Source organism: Alligator sinensis, unplaced genomic scaffold (genome assembly GCF_000455745.1).
Source record: "Alligator sinensis unplaced genomic scaffold, ASM45574v1 scaffold55_1, whole genome shotgun sequence".
In the NCBI taxonomy this organism is placed as follows: domain Eukaryota; kingdom Metazoa; phylum Chordata; order Crocodylia; family Alligatoridae; genus Alligator; species Alligator sinensis.
The window spans coordinates 1,490,113-1,505,230 of NW_005842224.1; the positions used below are offsets into that span (position 1 = coordinate 1,490,113).

The 15,118-nt window shown below is 38.8% G+C and overlaps 1 protein-coding gene across 1 annotated transcript in view; it reads left to right on the forward strand.

The window, feature by feature from the left end:
- Positions 1-12,411, forward strand: part of TBX18 (T-box 18) — a gene marked incomplete at its 5' end in the record, with an annotated part of 30,137 nt that extends 17,726 nt beyond the window's left edge. Inside the window, 2 exons of the mRNA XM_006027109.3 lie at positions 2,283-2,377; positions 7,693-12,411. Of these exons, the coding sequence (XP_006027171.2) occupies positions 2,283-2,377; positions 7,693-8,417 (820 nt within the window). The remainder of the gene's footprint in view (positions 1-2,282; positions 2,378-7,692) is intronic.
- Positions 12,412-15,118: the final 2,707 nt, after the last annotated feature.

Below are 15,118 nucleotides of genomic sequence, written 5' to 3' on the forward strand. Positions count from 1 at the left end.
AGGGACATTGAGATAATTTTTTTTAACAAGGAGACTGTGATAACTTAATAGAGCGAGATGTGAGGATCATTCTAGTAAAGAGGTTCCCTGTATATATTTATTTTGTATTAGCCTTAAATAAAAGCCTAAGCTCCTTCATTTCAAAAGTTAATGGGATAGCTGTTTTAGCTGCAGTTCTCAACTAGGATGCCACAGCAGCCTGGGATACCTTGAGATCCTTTCAAGGGTACTGCAGAGTGCCACACAATCTTAGGTGTGCAACCATGATTCATGGTTCCTGACTTCCTGCCCCTGGGGCAGGGGGCTGGACTCTGATCCTCCGGGGTCCCTTCCAGCCGAAATGTATATGAAATCTATGAAAATGTCTGTCTCTGTCTATGAAATAAACCCAGAGATTTCAAATAGGAATTCACAGTGTTGAAAACATTCTGCCCTGTTGTGGTCTTTCAGAGTCCTTTGGAACAGAAGAGTGGCTCAAGTATTTTCATGTCACAAAATAAGTGAGGACTATGAGCTGTCACTTTGAGGGGTGCCTCAAGTATAACAAAGGGCAACTTGAGTCTAAGAAAGCTGAGAACTGCTGTGCTAGAGCATTGTCAATTGCAAAATGTACAGTGGCCTCTCTTCTCCTGAGAGCAACAGTGTTGTGCTGCTTATGCACCAAGGAACTAATCAAATACATTTTGGGGATATGGCTCAATTTTAATCCTTTGTCCACCAGATCTTCCCACAATGTTTTAAATCATTCCAGACTAGTTTGAAAGGCTCCATTATTTATAGCACTTTATGTAGTATGTCTACTACCAAGGTGTATTAATCCATAACAAAAGCTTAAAATACTGTGTTATCATTGTTTTAAACTTTTAGGCCAAATAAGCACAGCATTAATTGTACATTGCATTGTAATAATTTTCCTCTCTCTAGCTAGGTAAAGTAATTCTGTTTAATTAAAAATATTTCCTTTCAGGTCATTTATAGTCCTGGTTTATAGAGGTCGGTAGCTTCACCCTGTAAAAGCACTCTGTACGCTTGCAAAGTGAAACAGAATTTATGTGCTGAGAATAGCTTCATTCTTCAGTTAGGCTTTAAGTTTGACCCTATAAAAACTTTTATTCAGGAAAGGACCAAAATTTCTTCTCTTTAAATACTTCAGGAAAAACATAACTGTTTTGTTAAATAAACTTAGCCATTTGATAGCATAAATTAGGGTGGTGATAAAATGTGGAAATTGTTGGAAGGCATCTTGTATAAATTATCGCCTTTGCTGCACTCCTCCAGGAGGTGACTTTTATCTCTACTTTAACTAGAAATGAAAAGTCACCATTACTGCAGAAAATGAAGGCTATTTTTTAGTCCAGGTTCAGCTAATAAATACTTTATAACTGTTTCCTGCAACATATCTGCTGTGATCCTGCTGGAATTGCAGTGTGAAAAAAGTAATATAGGAAGAAAATGTTGGTAGCCTTAAATCAGAGCAGTTGCATATTTCTATTTTACTAACTGTGCTGCTCAAAGGCAAGTACTCATATTTGGTATGCACTTGATGTTGATGTTTAACAGACCTTATGGGTGCTGTAACAAAAAGTAGCAAATTATATCAATGCTCTGACTTAATACTCTTGTTTATAAGTTCATGGCAGAAAAAATAAGGAACATTTATCATTTAAGAAAGGGGAGGAATTATCCTACTTAGCAGATCTAGTAAGATGGCTGGATGGTCATTTATTTCTATTTTCTCATTACAAAAGCTTTAAGGAAACAAAAAGCTTAGAGAAAACTAAGAAAGTTAATTGCTAAAAACACTTATCTAATATTGCCTGTGCACATTCAACTCAGCAGTGCATCCATGCATCACTCCTTGTGTAAGGACAGTTTTTGGAGCCAAAAATAGTGTTTGTGAATCCAGTCTTATTAGAAATTTGTTCTGTGGATCACTTTCCTTCTAGTCAGACATGGCAGTTCATCCCTCTGTCAAACTTAGAGAAGATGTTTATTTGAAAGAGCCATATTTTAAAAGTACTTAATGCCATTCTAGCTTCTAAAAAAACTGACTTGGCAGCTGCAAATGAGGAGGAGAGCCTGTACTCCAGGTCTCTCTCCAGACCACCAGCAAGTTCATTCCTGATCATAGCTAGTCCATGGATGGGGGCTGAGATGGAGAGGCATAGGCATCTTGAAAAGTTGCTTTTTGTGACTGCATGTGTGTGTCTGAGAGAATTTATCAGATAGTTAGAAGCAAAATACAGATGATTCTTCACCATTGGTTTTCTTGTTTTGATTAGAATGGGACTGGAAGCTTTAGTTGAGTCATATGCATTCTGGAGACCATCACTGAGGACACTTACATTTGAAGATATACCTGGGATACCAAAACAAGGTAACAGTCTTGTTTGTTATTTTGGTGATCTGGAAAACTCAAGGATAAAATTAGTACTGTTCCTTACCTAAAAGTGACCCTTACAGGAAAAAAAAATCTGAACATATAATAGAGATGATATTTTATTTCCAGGTATAGTAGCACTGCTAGTTTAACCACATTGGTAATGTATAGGACCAAGTAAGATCTGTTACTGAAGCTTACAATGTCCAGTGCAGAATAATTCAATAAAGTCACTGTCAGCCATAAAAAAGAAATTGTATGTGTATATGGATATATGAATATAGATCAGATATGCACAACTGTGCACACATTTTATATAAAACTGTGTACACTATATATGATCTATACCATATCCATATATAATATATATTTATTATTGATAGTTTTGCATTGTGGTTTGAACAACTTCCAATACATATTTTTCCTCCACCATTAAAAATACAAAATCTATCAATCTAGACTACGATCTACCATTAAGCAAAAAACCTTTCACTAATCTGGAGCTGAAGTTGTAATAAGAACACCGTGGGCACATCTACACGTGAAGCTATGTTGCCGTAACAACGTACTACAACGAAGTAGCATCAGCGGTCACAAACTGTGATGCCACAGCTATGTTGTCGTAGCAACGTGCTCCCTCATAGCGCATTGCTACGGTTATGTAGCAGCTAAAAATATCTGTGCGCAGTGTGCACAGCACAGTACAAGCTGTTACTGTGCTGTCATTTAGTACTTGCCAAAGTACTAAATGACAGTGCATTAATAAAAGCACTGTAGGGACGTGTAGATGCGCCCTGTGTTTCTCAAACTAGGGCAAGAAATGCCTACCCCTGAAATATTAGACAGGAAATTCAAAATAAAGGTTACATTGAAAAGTAAAGTGGAAGGGCAAAGTGAATGACTAGGATCACCCACATTACTTTTAATTTAACCCTTTTCTGCACTACCTCTTGTGGTCCTGTTATACCCTGCTTGCAGAGACACTCTAGCGAAGGTTTTCTGTAAACAGGGTTTTGATAGGAATATGGAATTTATGGATAACTATGTTGTGTCAATTTCTGTTGTATGTGGCTTTTATTTTGCATAAGAGTGACTGTGAAAATGATTTTGAAATTTAAATTTGAATCTGCTCTGACCCGTTTTGCAACATACTAGTCTCAGCCCAGCCCATATAGGTTTGTAGTAATGTATCTTGCCATATCACAACACAGCATTTGAAGTTCCCTATGTTTGCAGAATTTCCTAGGATATGGCCCCTTCTCAAGAAAAAATGAAGAAAGCAAACTTCAGTGACATAAAAGGGCATTAATTAAAAAACAGGCAAGAGGGCCTTCTAGTAATAATAAAGTACAGAGGAGGGTACTGAAGCTGTATTTAAATGCAGCTTCAGTATACATTTAGTTTTTCTGAAAGAGTACTGTAATCCAGATACATCAATTCTTAGCTTTTGTCAACACTAATGCTATTAAGGTCAGCTCTGGACATGTAACAAAGGATGGCCTTGGTCAAGCCAGCTGTAAAAGAATATATGGTCCTGTGGGTGTGGGAGTCCATGCCAGTCAATGTGATGCTAGCCACACAGCACCCTTGTGTGCTATTGCCTCTAGAAAATAGCATGTTTTGAACTGGGCTAGCCTGATAGGCTTAAGCAGACCTTTGATATTTTTACTTGATTGTGGCTCAAGCTACAAGTTATTTAAAGACAGAATATGAATAGTAGGGCTGTGCGAAGCTTCAGGTACTGATTCGATTTAGAGGAGATTCAGCCCAATTCTGCAGCCGAATCTCCAAATCCAGATCTGATCACAAGACCATTAAAAAGGTCCGAATTGATTCATAGCTTTCCGAATCAATTCAGAGAGCTTCAGAGATTTGGGCAGTCCCTGCTGGCTCTTTAAAAAAAAACAAAACAAAACAAAAAAAAAAAAAAAACCACTCACTGGCTGCTGCCAGGTGTGTGTGTGTGTGTGTGTGTGTGTATGGGGGGCATCCCCAGGGCTCCCCACTGTGTAGGGGGCTCTGCCACTAGCCCCAGTCCCATTAATGACTGCCCTGCCCAGCCCCACTTCTTTATGAAAAAAACCAACCGAACAAACAAACCCCACCCCCCCCAGCCCTGCACTCACTGGCTGCTGCAGTGGCCATCAGGATCTCTGGGGGGATCGCCCCCTGCCTTTTTTTGGGGGTGGGGGGGAAGAGCTGGTGTGCTGGGGGCAGGCAGGGAAGCCAATGGAAGGGCTGGGAGAGTGGACGGGGGGTGGGGTGCTTTTGGCAAAACCCCCCCCCCAGTGCAGGGGAAGCACCCCCCCCCCCCCCCCCCTCCCCGGGAGAGCAGGCAGGGGATGGGGCCTGTCTGATTTGGAGATTTGGCTGATTCAGTGGTGGCTGAAGCTCTGAATTGGATTCGGCTGAATCAATTCGGGACAGTGATTCAAATCACTGAATCCAGAGCGAATACTAGCCACTTCTCAGAGGCCTAATGAATAGTCTCACACTTTTTCTACTTTGGGGATGGAGATGTAAAACAGAATTACTTTATAGGTGACTTTCAGTGTGCATTCCTAAACTGTTTCCTGGGGGGGGGGTGATTTTTAATTAAAAAAAAAAAAAGCGTGTGGGGATGTCTTAAATATTGGCAGTCTTAACTTTAGCATCCTCTCCAAGAAAGTCCTTAGACTTTTAAAAACATACAAATCTCTGAGCAAGGAGTCTCTGTGGAGGTTGCTGGCTCCCTAGAACTTGCAAAGAGGTGGAGACTGCTTCTTCCTATGTGGCTTTTTCCTCTTTCTTTTCTCCAAGCTGCATCACTCATTTATAACTCTGTCTGTCCCATTTTTCCTATTATAAGGAGCACGAGGTGGTGGAGGGGATACAGTATGGAACTTTGGGATAGGGGAAGCCGTCTCTGGGTCATTTCTTGTGCCCAAACTTTGTGTGCGTGTGTGTCTCTTGTCCCCTTCCAAAACAAATCTAGATCTTCCATGCACATTCTTCTCACTCCCCCCCCCCCCCCCCACACACACACACACATATATATCTATCTGCTTGCTTTATGGTAGTTTTCCCACCATTACCTCTTTGTGGCAGTGTCATCAAGATCATGAGGAGTTAAATCTTTAGAGTGCATAATGCATGTAGAAACCACTTTTAATAACTAGTTTCCTCTTCCTTAAAAAAAATTGGTCATAGCTACCAGTTTTTGCCATTGCTAAACAAAAAATTTGGAGTTTCTGTGCCAAGCCATTTTGAATTACAAAGAACCAAAAGGCCTAGGAAAATGTTCAGGAGGTGAGATCATTTTTCTTTGTTTCATTTAAAAATCCTCGTATCTCCAGAACACACAGTTTTACGTACCTCAGCCTTCCCAGAATAATTCCACGCTGGCATAAGATCACACATGAAACTTCAAGCAGGTTGGTTGAATTCTGGTGAAGTGCGCACACGTGTATGTGCACGTCTGTGTGGTGTGCACATGAGTTCACATGCATGAAGGAATGAAATGAAAAGTTAGCTCCCAACTTAAAGTCCATATGATATAGACACTTGAATATTTAAGACTCCAAAGGCAGTTTGCTTCTCAGGCTAACCTACCCAGGGGACTGATCAGCCTACCCATATGCCTGTAAGCAGCAGTGTTGTTTGTATGAGGAAGCTCATATTAATGAACTTCCTGTTTCTAAGACATGACCACTCATGCTTGTCTTTTCTGGGGCTTTGGAGGCTGTGGAAGTTCCTATTGATGTTTGCAGGTGAGAGTAATGGGAGCTGGGCAAAATCTTGGATCTCCTATTTCTCAGTCTCCTTAAATGGGTAGCTCCTTTTACAGAGCAGAGTCAGATGATTTATCCTTTATTCAGAGTTCACAGCTTTAGAAATGCATTCTCACCTTTTCTCCACATTGAGGGACACTTTCAGAACGTGAGAGAGAAATAAATAAACACAATTTTAGTTGGGATTTTGAGTGATTTTTAGTTCCTGGTTGCAAGCAGAATGAGGAGGCAGAAAATAATTAACTGGAAATCTGGTATCTTTTTATTATATATTTGGTTATAGTTAAGGCCAGATTAAAGGATATGAGAGCCAAGTTATGCTTTGCATCAGAGCCTGGGCTTTGCATCAGTGAGCCTGTCACTGTTTTGGGAAAAGTAGAGTAACCAAACAGTGAACTCATATGCCCCTTCCTATCCCCACACACTGAGCTGGGAGCCTTATTCAGTGGCTTAAATGACCTATTGGTTAAACTGACCTGGTTCATGCCTGTCCTGAAAAATTGTTAGTGTATTGGCAAAAGCTGCCTCTGGCCTGTTTGATTGTCACACATGATGCTTGAATGGGCAGGCATATAAGATTCCTCCCTCTCTATGTACCATTGGCTTTTAGTTTTAGGTGCTTGCTTCTCAGATACCTGCAAGGGAGAACAGGAAACTCCCTTAGCAGCAGGGATGCTTTTGGTATCTTGAGAGAGGATGCACTACTTGGTACAACCATTTTTAGGCTTATTCCTCACCTGCTTTCAATGAGTAAATGCTTCAAAAAGAACACTAATTTCCTGATCATAACAAGCTGGAGAGTACAGTCTTATTTTTCTCGTATCCATCACACAACTTACACCCCAATTTGGGGGATCTGATTTTTGAGGGGGAAAGTTTTAAGCAGGGAAGCTATTTTCTTTGCTGGAAAAGGAGCACTCCTGGAGACGCTGTGCATGCCATGCAGCTGCTAAGATGATAGCCCTTGTGTCTGCTCAGCAACCTGAAAGGGTGGAGTCCTGTGTTCTAATCCTTTCCCAGCTGTAGCTATTGGCTGAGCACTGTAGCTTGTACCTGATGCAGTGGGTGAGCTGCTGGTAGTATTTTGATGATGCTTGTGATATGGAAACAACACTTCATTTACAGGAATGTATATAAAGAACTACATAAAATAAAGAAGTAAGTCTTGCTACTGTCCTGTTCCTCCCAGAAATGTAGAGCACTGACAGACATACCAGGGGGGAAATAGCACTTTACTGGAAGAGGAAGCGTGTTAGTTTGACCCAGTTCCCCAGCGTCTGTATAGACTGGGTACTTCAGTGGGCCTTTTTGAATCAGCTTTAGATAAAAGTGCCAGTCAGGCTGGTTGCCTTAACTAGATGGGGTATTTCTTCACAATTGTATAGCATTTCAGTGTTACATCCATCCTCTTTCTTATCAAACTTTCTTGTGTCAGAGCTTTATAAAGAAAGATGCAAGTCGGATGTAAGTCAGTGATTTAAGCACCATCAAGGAAGTTCTCCTTTTGCGGTACACTATTTATGTTTTAATATTCTCTTTCAGGAAACACGGGCTCCTCTACCTTACTCCAGGGATCTGGCAGTGGAGTACCATCTACCCACCCTCACCTCTTACCAGGGTCCCCTTGCTCTTCTCCTGCCTTCCACATCAGTCCCAACACTAGCCAGCTCTGTAGCCTTGCTCCAGCTGATTATACAGCTTGTGCCCGCTCAGGCTTAACCCTTAACAGATACAGCACTTCTTTGGCTGAGACCTACAACAGGCTCACAAACCAAACCAGCGAGACCTTTGCACCCCCACGGACTCCCTCTTACGTTGGTGTGTCAGGTAGCACAACTGTGAACATGTCGATGGCGAGCAATGACGGTGATGCATTCAGCTGCCCACAAACTGGCTTATCCATGCAGATTTCAGGGATGTCTCCACAGCTCCAGTACATCATGCCATCCCCATCCAGCAATGCCTTTACCACTAATCAAACCCACCAAAGTTCTTACAATACATTTAGACTCCACAGTCCCTGTGCCTTGTATGGATATAACTTTTCCACATCCCCCAAACTGGCTGCCAGTCCTGAGAAAATTGTTTCTTCCCAAGGAAGTTTCTTGGGGTCTTCACCAAGTGGAACCATGACTGATCGGCAGATGTTGCCCCCTGTGGAAGGAGTGCACTTACTTAGCAGCGGGGGGCAGCAGAATTTCTTTGACTCTAGGACCCTAGGAAGTTTAACACTCTCCTCATCTCAAGTGTCTGCACATATGGTTTGATGAAGTCTTTAAGTAAAGTACAGTATGTTTGGTGTCTACAATGTATTTCTTTTGCAATATAAAAGGACACAGTGTAGCTTGTAAATGTATATATAATATGAGAGGAAGTTTCACTGAATCTTTTGACTTGGTTGTGGCCAGACTTGTTCTTTATTTTGAGTTACACTTGAGTTTGTTGCAGCACAGTCCACTTGCTTCTCTAGTATAATACACTTAGTTGTATAACACATTGGAACATATGCAACAAATTAAGCAAGGCTTCCTCTCCTTCTTCCCACTCCCCCTTTCTTATCCCTTTAAGGAACAAAATGACACTTAAAGAATTAAACAACACAACAAAGCCACATACATTTCCCATAAAACCAGCAGATTTCCTTAAAATGTTTGTACAGTGCTGAGCTGGTACACCAAAGACACATTGCATGTTTCTTCTCTGTTATAAGAGATATGAAAGGCATTTGGACTTGGCTGTGTGAAGCATGTGGAGTCCAGTCTAAAATACAAATTTAGCTATGGATTAGGTACAAAATAAATTTGAAATAATAGCTTTCTTTTTCATGCTATACTTTTTTTAGCCTGTCACAAGTTTGACATTCTTTTGAGGTTAGTCTAGTTTTGCCTTATAATGTAACCTCATTTAAAAACAAATGCAGATGCAAATTGTGGTGCTAAGAGTAAACTACAAGCAGTAACAGAAATACCAGCATTCCTCTGCATGGAGTCAGTTTTGGGGGGATTAATTTCTGTCAAGGGAAAGGTTTGATCTATTTTTTCCTTTAAAATATTTTCTATAGAAATTCTCTATTTTAAAACTTTTGTAAGAAAATAGAATATTCTTATATATCGATTTTTTTTTAATTTTTTTTTTTTTGTGTAATATATAAAACAACCCCAAATGCAGGCTTATTTTTTTTTAAACGTTTTGCATTCAGTTTAAGTTAATGGAATGATAAATTCCATTATCAGTTTTACCCCTCCTGTTTCTTATTAAGAGAAAAATTTCTTTCCACTTCAGAGGCCCGAAAAAGGATGCTGATTCTTGAGCCTAAATTAAACAGGTGGCCCAATTCTTCCCTCAGTTTCAGAGCTGCTATTGGAAGCAGAACTTGGTAGTAGCTGCCCCATGTAACTACAGAGAATTGGGAACAGGGTGATTACAAATCAAATTCTATGGTGCTTTGCTTGGGATTCCACAGCATGGCACTTATTGCCTATTTCCCTCCCTCTGGGATTGTTCTTTCTTTCTATGTCCTTTCTGTCACTAGGTCACTCCTGCTTTGTTTTTCAAACGCTCTTCTCCATGGAATTTAAGTTGTTCACTTCCTGTAGTTGGTTTTAACTGATTTCTTTAAGTACACAGACCCCAAACCATTCTTGACAAAGTTCTCTTGGATGACAGCGAAGTGCACCTATGTCAAAAGCAAGATCATTGGCAAGATTCTCACTTTGGTTACACCTGTGCGATTACTTAGCTGCATATTTGGAGATGTATTCTCGCCTATGTACCTACCAGATTTTTTTTAAACCTGCAAGTCATGGAGAAGATTTTCATACATAAAGAAGAGAGCTTTATATTTGCTAACACTGAGGCTTTCATATTACCTGAATGATGCAGAGATACCTTAAAGTGGGCACAAATGTCATTTGAGGACACCCCTCATGGCAAGGGTTGTGCATGGGCAGTTTAGTATAAATAGGAATAAAACTCTAAGTTCAGTGTTCTTCACTTTCAGCTTTCAATTAAAGTAGCTTGTTACATTTTTCAACAGTCTGTTTTCCGGCAAATGTATTTTAGCTGGTTTAACTTTTAAGAAACACATTTTATAACTATATTACATCTTCACTGGAATTGCAGTAAAGGGAGAAAAACAGCTTCCTCCCCATTATTTGGGGCTGGGCTAGGTATTTTATATAATTTGTAAAAAGGGAGTCCTATCTACAAAGCTCCAGTCTCCAATTTGGGAAGCTTAAAACTTTACCATAGGTTTTGGGAGACATGGATTCACTATCCTGCTTCACCAGACTTCCTGCATAATCTTGGGCAATTCACTCAGTCATTCTGTGCCTTAGTTCCTCGTCTGTGAAATCAAATAGCACTTTCCCACCTTGCAGGGTGGTGTTCGGATACATTCAAGAGTGCGAAGTGTTCCAGTACTCTCTCTCCCATAGGACTGGGAGATATCAGTGGAACTTGGTGATTCTGATTTTGCATTTAGCCTTTCCCATGTCATCAATGTTTTATGACAAAAGAAATACAAATTGTGAAATGCTTTAAAATGCAGTAGTGATTACATCTTCGGTTGCATAAATGGTCAACTTCACTGACTTCCGTTTGCAACATGGTTTCATACCACACTTCTGGCAAGCATTTGAAATCTCGCCATTAGACAAAGCTTGAAATGGTTGTAATGCTATATTTACTCTTATGTTTTAAAGGGATAAGCAAGATATTTTTCAGTATAACGTGTGTCACCTCGAAGAATATTGGCTGAGTGGACGGGGCTGGTAGACTAAATCTTGCAAGTCCTTCTACAGGGACAAGTCCTGTATTAAAGACTGCAGGATTATGTGTGTGTGTACAGGTGCACATGTGCTTGAGGATAATATTTACATTGTAATTTTTTGGCGAATTTATTGGTACAATTTACTGATCACTTTTTTTTCCTATTATTTTTAGCATATAACCTCACAGTATTTTTCTGAAACATTTTTTTTCTTGTAAAGTTGAGTTAATATTGTAAATAGTGATTGGTGTGTCATTTCAAAGACTAGCTTTTTATCATTATAGTAAATGCTATATATGCATTTTGTCTATAATTATATATCTGTATTTTATAAAAAATGCCACAGAAATTATATTAAAGTGTGTATCTAAACACTTTTTATAACATTTGAAAAATTAAAGGGGTTTTATTTTGGTCTGCAACTTTAACAAATAAATCAGCATGAGGTAAGACCTCAAGTGCAAAGGCTTTGTCAAAGTTAGTAACATACAACTGAGTTGATAGTCAGTGGCATGGAGGTAAATAAACCTACCGAAAAAATACTTTTGTCTAGGGTAGCCCTACTTTCTATTTCTCTGTGTTAGCCTTACACTCACTTTGGGGTACAAAATTAAAATAATAGCAAATTGGAACAATAGTCTTCTACCGATACTATACAGTGTTGCAAATGAATACTGTAAGGGTAGATCCTGCTATACAGAGAGGGGGAAGTATTTCACTGGTTATAAGAAAATGGTCTCCTTAAGATCTGTGGGACGTGACCTAATATTTTAGAAGTTTAACTCCTTGTTTGAAGGAAGGGGGCAATGAGTAGCTCTAAATTCATTATGTTGAGGTTAGTTCCAGCAAATCTATGCTATGAGCAATTCAGCAGTGGAAATGTCTTTCATCATTAGGATTAGCCTTAAAGCTTTGTAACCCAACTATACTTTAAAAAAAACGTAGAGGAGCCAATTGCTCTTTATAGGAACTTTAAAAAAAAATAAGCCACAAAATAACTGGTTTTAAGGATTTATCGTTTTATAATTTTACTGCAATAAATATATAGCTCTCTTATATATTGAAAGACTTTTTTCATTGTGTGCTGCATATTGTCTCCGACTTCCATGGCATGATTTTTTTCAGGTTTAGTTTGGAGTCCAAACATAAATTTCAGTTAAATAAGTTATCATAAGCCTTAAATTGCTAATATTTTTAGGCTTCCTCCTGACAAAATATATTGACTTGTCAGTGAGGCTCTGAATTTGTGTGTTAAGGATCAGATATAATACTTTTCTTCATACTTACTGAAAAGTTAGAGCATATATGTCTTATTTAATCTGCACTGAACCAAGTCAGCCTACCTATCCTGCTTCATTTTCATTCATATGAATCAGTTAACACAAGTAATTCAACATGTTGTCAAGCCAAGCTGAAGTGACATGCTCTTTTATCATGTGGTAGCAACGGGTTAATTGATGTTGTCAATGACTGATTAGGGAATAAAAACTTAACAGGATTCATCTCATTTAAATACTTTTTTTTTAATCATTGTTATTAAACTCCTACTTTGAGGAAAAAAAATCCATTAGCCAAGAAAGAAAAAATAGTTCAAAGTAGTCATCTTCTGTTCCACTTAGTAGATCTCTGACATAGAACCTATGAAAATAATCTTGTTTTTATGAACCCTGGTACAAATGGGATCTATCAACCAAAAAGTCAAAACTTTTAGAAATGCCCTATGTCCTTGCAAGAGCATTTGGACTAAGACAAGGAGCATCGTCAAAGCAAATTCAACATGAAGCCTGAGTCCACTTGATCTGGATTACTTTCATGTTAAGTATTTAGAATTTCATCTGAATATAAGTTTCTACTCCTTTTCTTGTGACCATAGACTTGCAAAAGTAAACCTATGCAAATTTACTGCTGCAGTTGAAGGCTTTTCACAGTTCAGAGTTCCAGACTCTCCCACCCATTTGCCTCTTGATGCTCTGAAAGACATCAGATCAAGTTCCCAGCTGTGGTGTTCAGTATTTTTTCAGCTCCTAGTGACATGAGGATAAGTTTCTCCTGAACCAGCTTCCTGCAACTGAACCAAGTTACTTGTCTGGCTAACATAATCTTCAGTTACTAAGAATGGCAAAGTGATTCAGAGAACAAAAGGTTAATTTTTTTTAAAAGCTCTTACATAATTAAAGTTCCATCAAACTTCAAATAGATGTAAACAGAGACATTTGGGAAGATGGGATGCAGACTCCTAAATTACCTACAAGGAAATTTTACTTGCAGTCTAATCCTGTTTTAGATACTGATTCCACTCTGTAGCTTTTGTCAAGGAAGACACAGGCCTAAATTCTGATATCTGTGTTGAATTAAGCATTTAAAGTTTGAAGGTACTTGGTTATATATGCTATAAAGCTTGAAAAAGTTGGCCTTAATTTATTTGTGCTTTGGTTTCCACAGAGCAGTTGTGGCAAGTACACATAGCTGATATTTGTGAAATGCTTTTAGATCTTCCAGTCCAGGAGAATGCATATAACCAACCGCTCTATCATCATTCCCTGCAGGATAAACTTGGCTGACCATGGCATTTCCAGCTTTCTTGCATCATGGTAACATGCACATTTCAGTCCTATGTCACACTCCCACAAAATGACAAACAAGCAAAGACTGCTTGACAGGCATAAAAACAACATCTAAGAATCACCATCTTTCTCAAAGAGAGATTGTTTCAGATAGGTGCTATAATATGAACACAAGATAAGCTTAATGTGTGTTGGAAGAGAGAACTTCTGTAGTCAATGTAAGTTTTGAAATGGACTTTAATGGGGATTTCACTACTTGCTTTTTAAGGTTCCATGTTTGCTAAACCTAAATCATACACCTTTTTGTGCATCCATATGCTCAGGTATACAGTTGTGTGCTAATATCTGGCCCTTTAAATATGAGGAGGAGGTGGTTTCAAAATCTTAATCCAAAGCTTTAGTTAGAGATCGGTCCCTAACTAGAAAGGACTAATTACATGCTAAACTTGATTTTTCGCCCATACAATCCAGTTATTTTTATGGTGATTTAAACCAGGGAAGTCTGAAAATGAGTGTTGAGGGGGTTATTCTAAGAGACCATTTATTTTCACTTTACTATATAACTCAGACAAAAATCAATGGATTTCCTGAACGTTTCTGAGAAAAAGAAAAAGTTGCCTGTGCACTGAAATGTAAAGTTGAAAGTTTCAGCCCCAAAAGATTTTTTTTTCAGTTAGGAGCATGTGGAAACATGGTTAAATAAAGACTCTATAAATGAAAGTCTGAGTATAAATGAAGAGTAAACATAGTTTTAGTTATACATTATCAGAAATACTATAAAATAACTCTTTGGTTGACCACTTATGTTCTGTAGGGGAAAAAAACTTTTAAGATGTTCAGCAGTAGGGTTTTGGTGAGAGAAAGAGAAGTGGTCTGTGAAACGGGCCCTTCATTGATGATGTGGTTTTCAAATGAAATGGTTTTTGTTTGGTAAATGAAAGACTGAAATGTGTATGGTAAATGTTGAATGTACACAATTTTTAAAATTTAATATATCCTTCTGATTTTTAAGATGTTATTAGTAAAGATGGGTCTGAAGTGGAAAAACACCTCCAGATGTACCCCCAGACTTTCCTTAAAATGAAGTAGTGTTGGAGTATTATTGTAGCCACAATAGCCCAGGAAATGTACAAGGCAAAAGGTTTTCAGTGACATCTATTGGACCAATTGTTAGTTGGAGACAGGTTTGACAAGATTTGGGGCACAAACCGCCTTTCTTCAGGTCTGCCTTAAAAGGAAAGCTATTTAGATAAAGAATTTTTGATCAGTCCATTATGTAGAGAAGTTTTTTATGTTGCTGGACTTGGCTGTAAAATTTGAACTCACATCTGAACCATCCCAGCCTCTGATGAGCATGTAGAACTGTGGTTTTGGTTTGGTCCTCTAGTAACTTGTAGCATGTTGTGTCATTGGCCTCTCTTTCATTGAGAGCTAGATAAAAAATTGATATCTATTTTAGACTGGGTATATTTGGACCTCAGGAAATAATCCCCACTTCTGCGTTACATTGCTTTAGCCTTCCCTAAAAAGCAACAGCAGCATTTACATTTTAGTTCTGGGTTAACAATACTGCAAGTGTAGTCTAAGGTCAATTGGAGACCCACTGCATAGCACTTGCCAGGTGGGTCAAAGC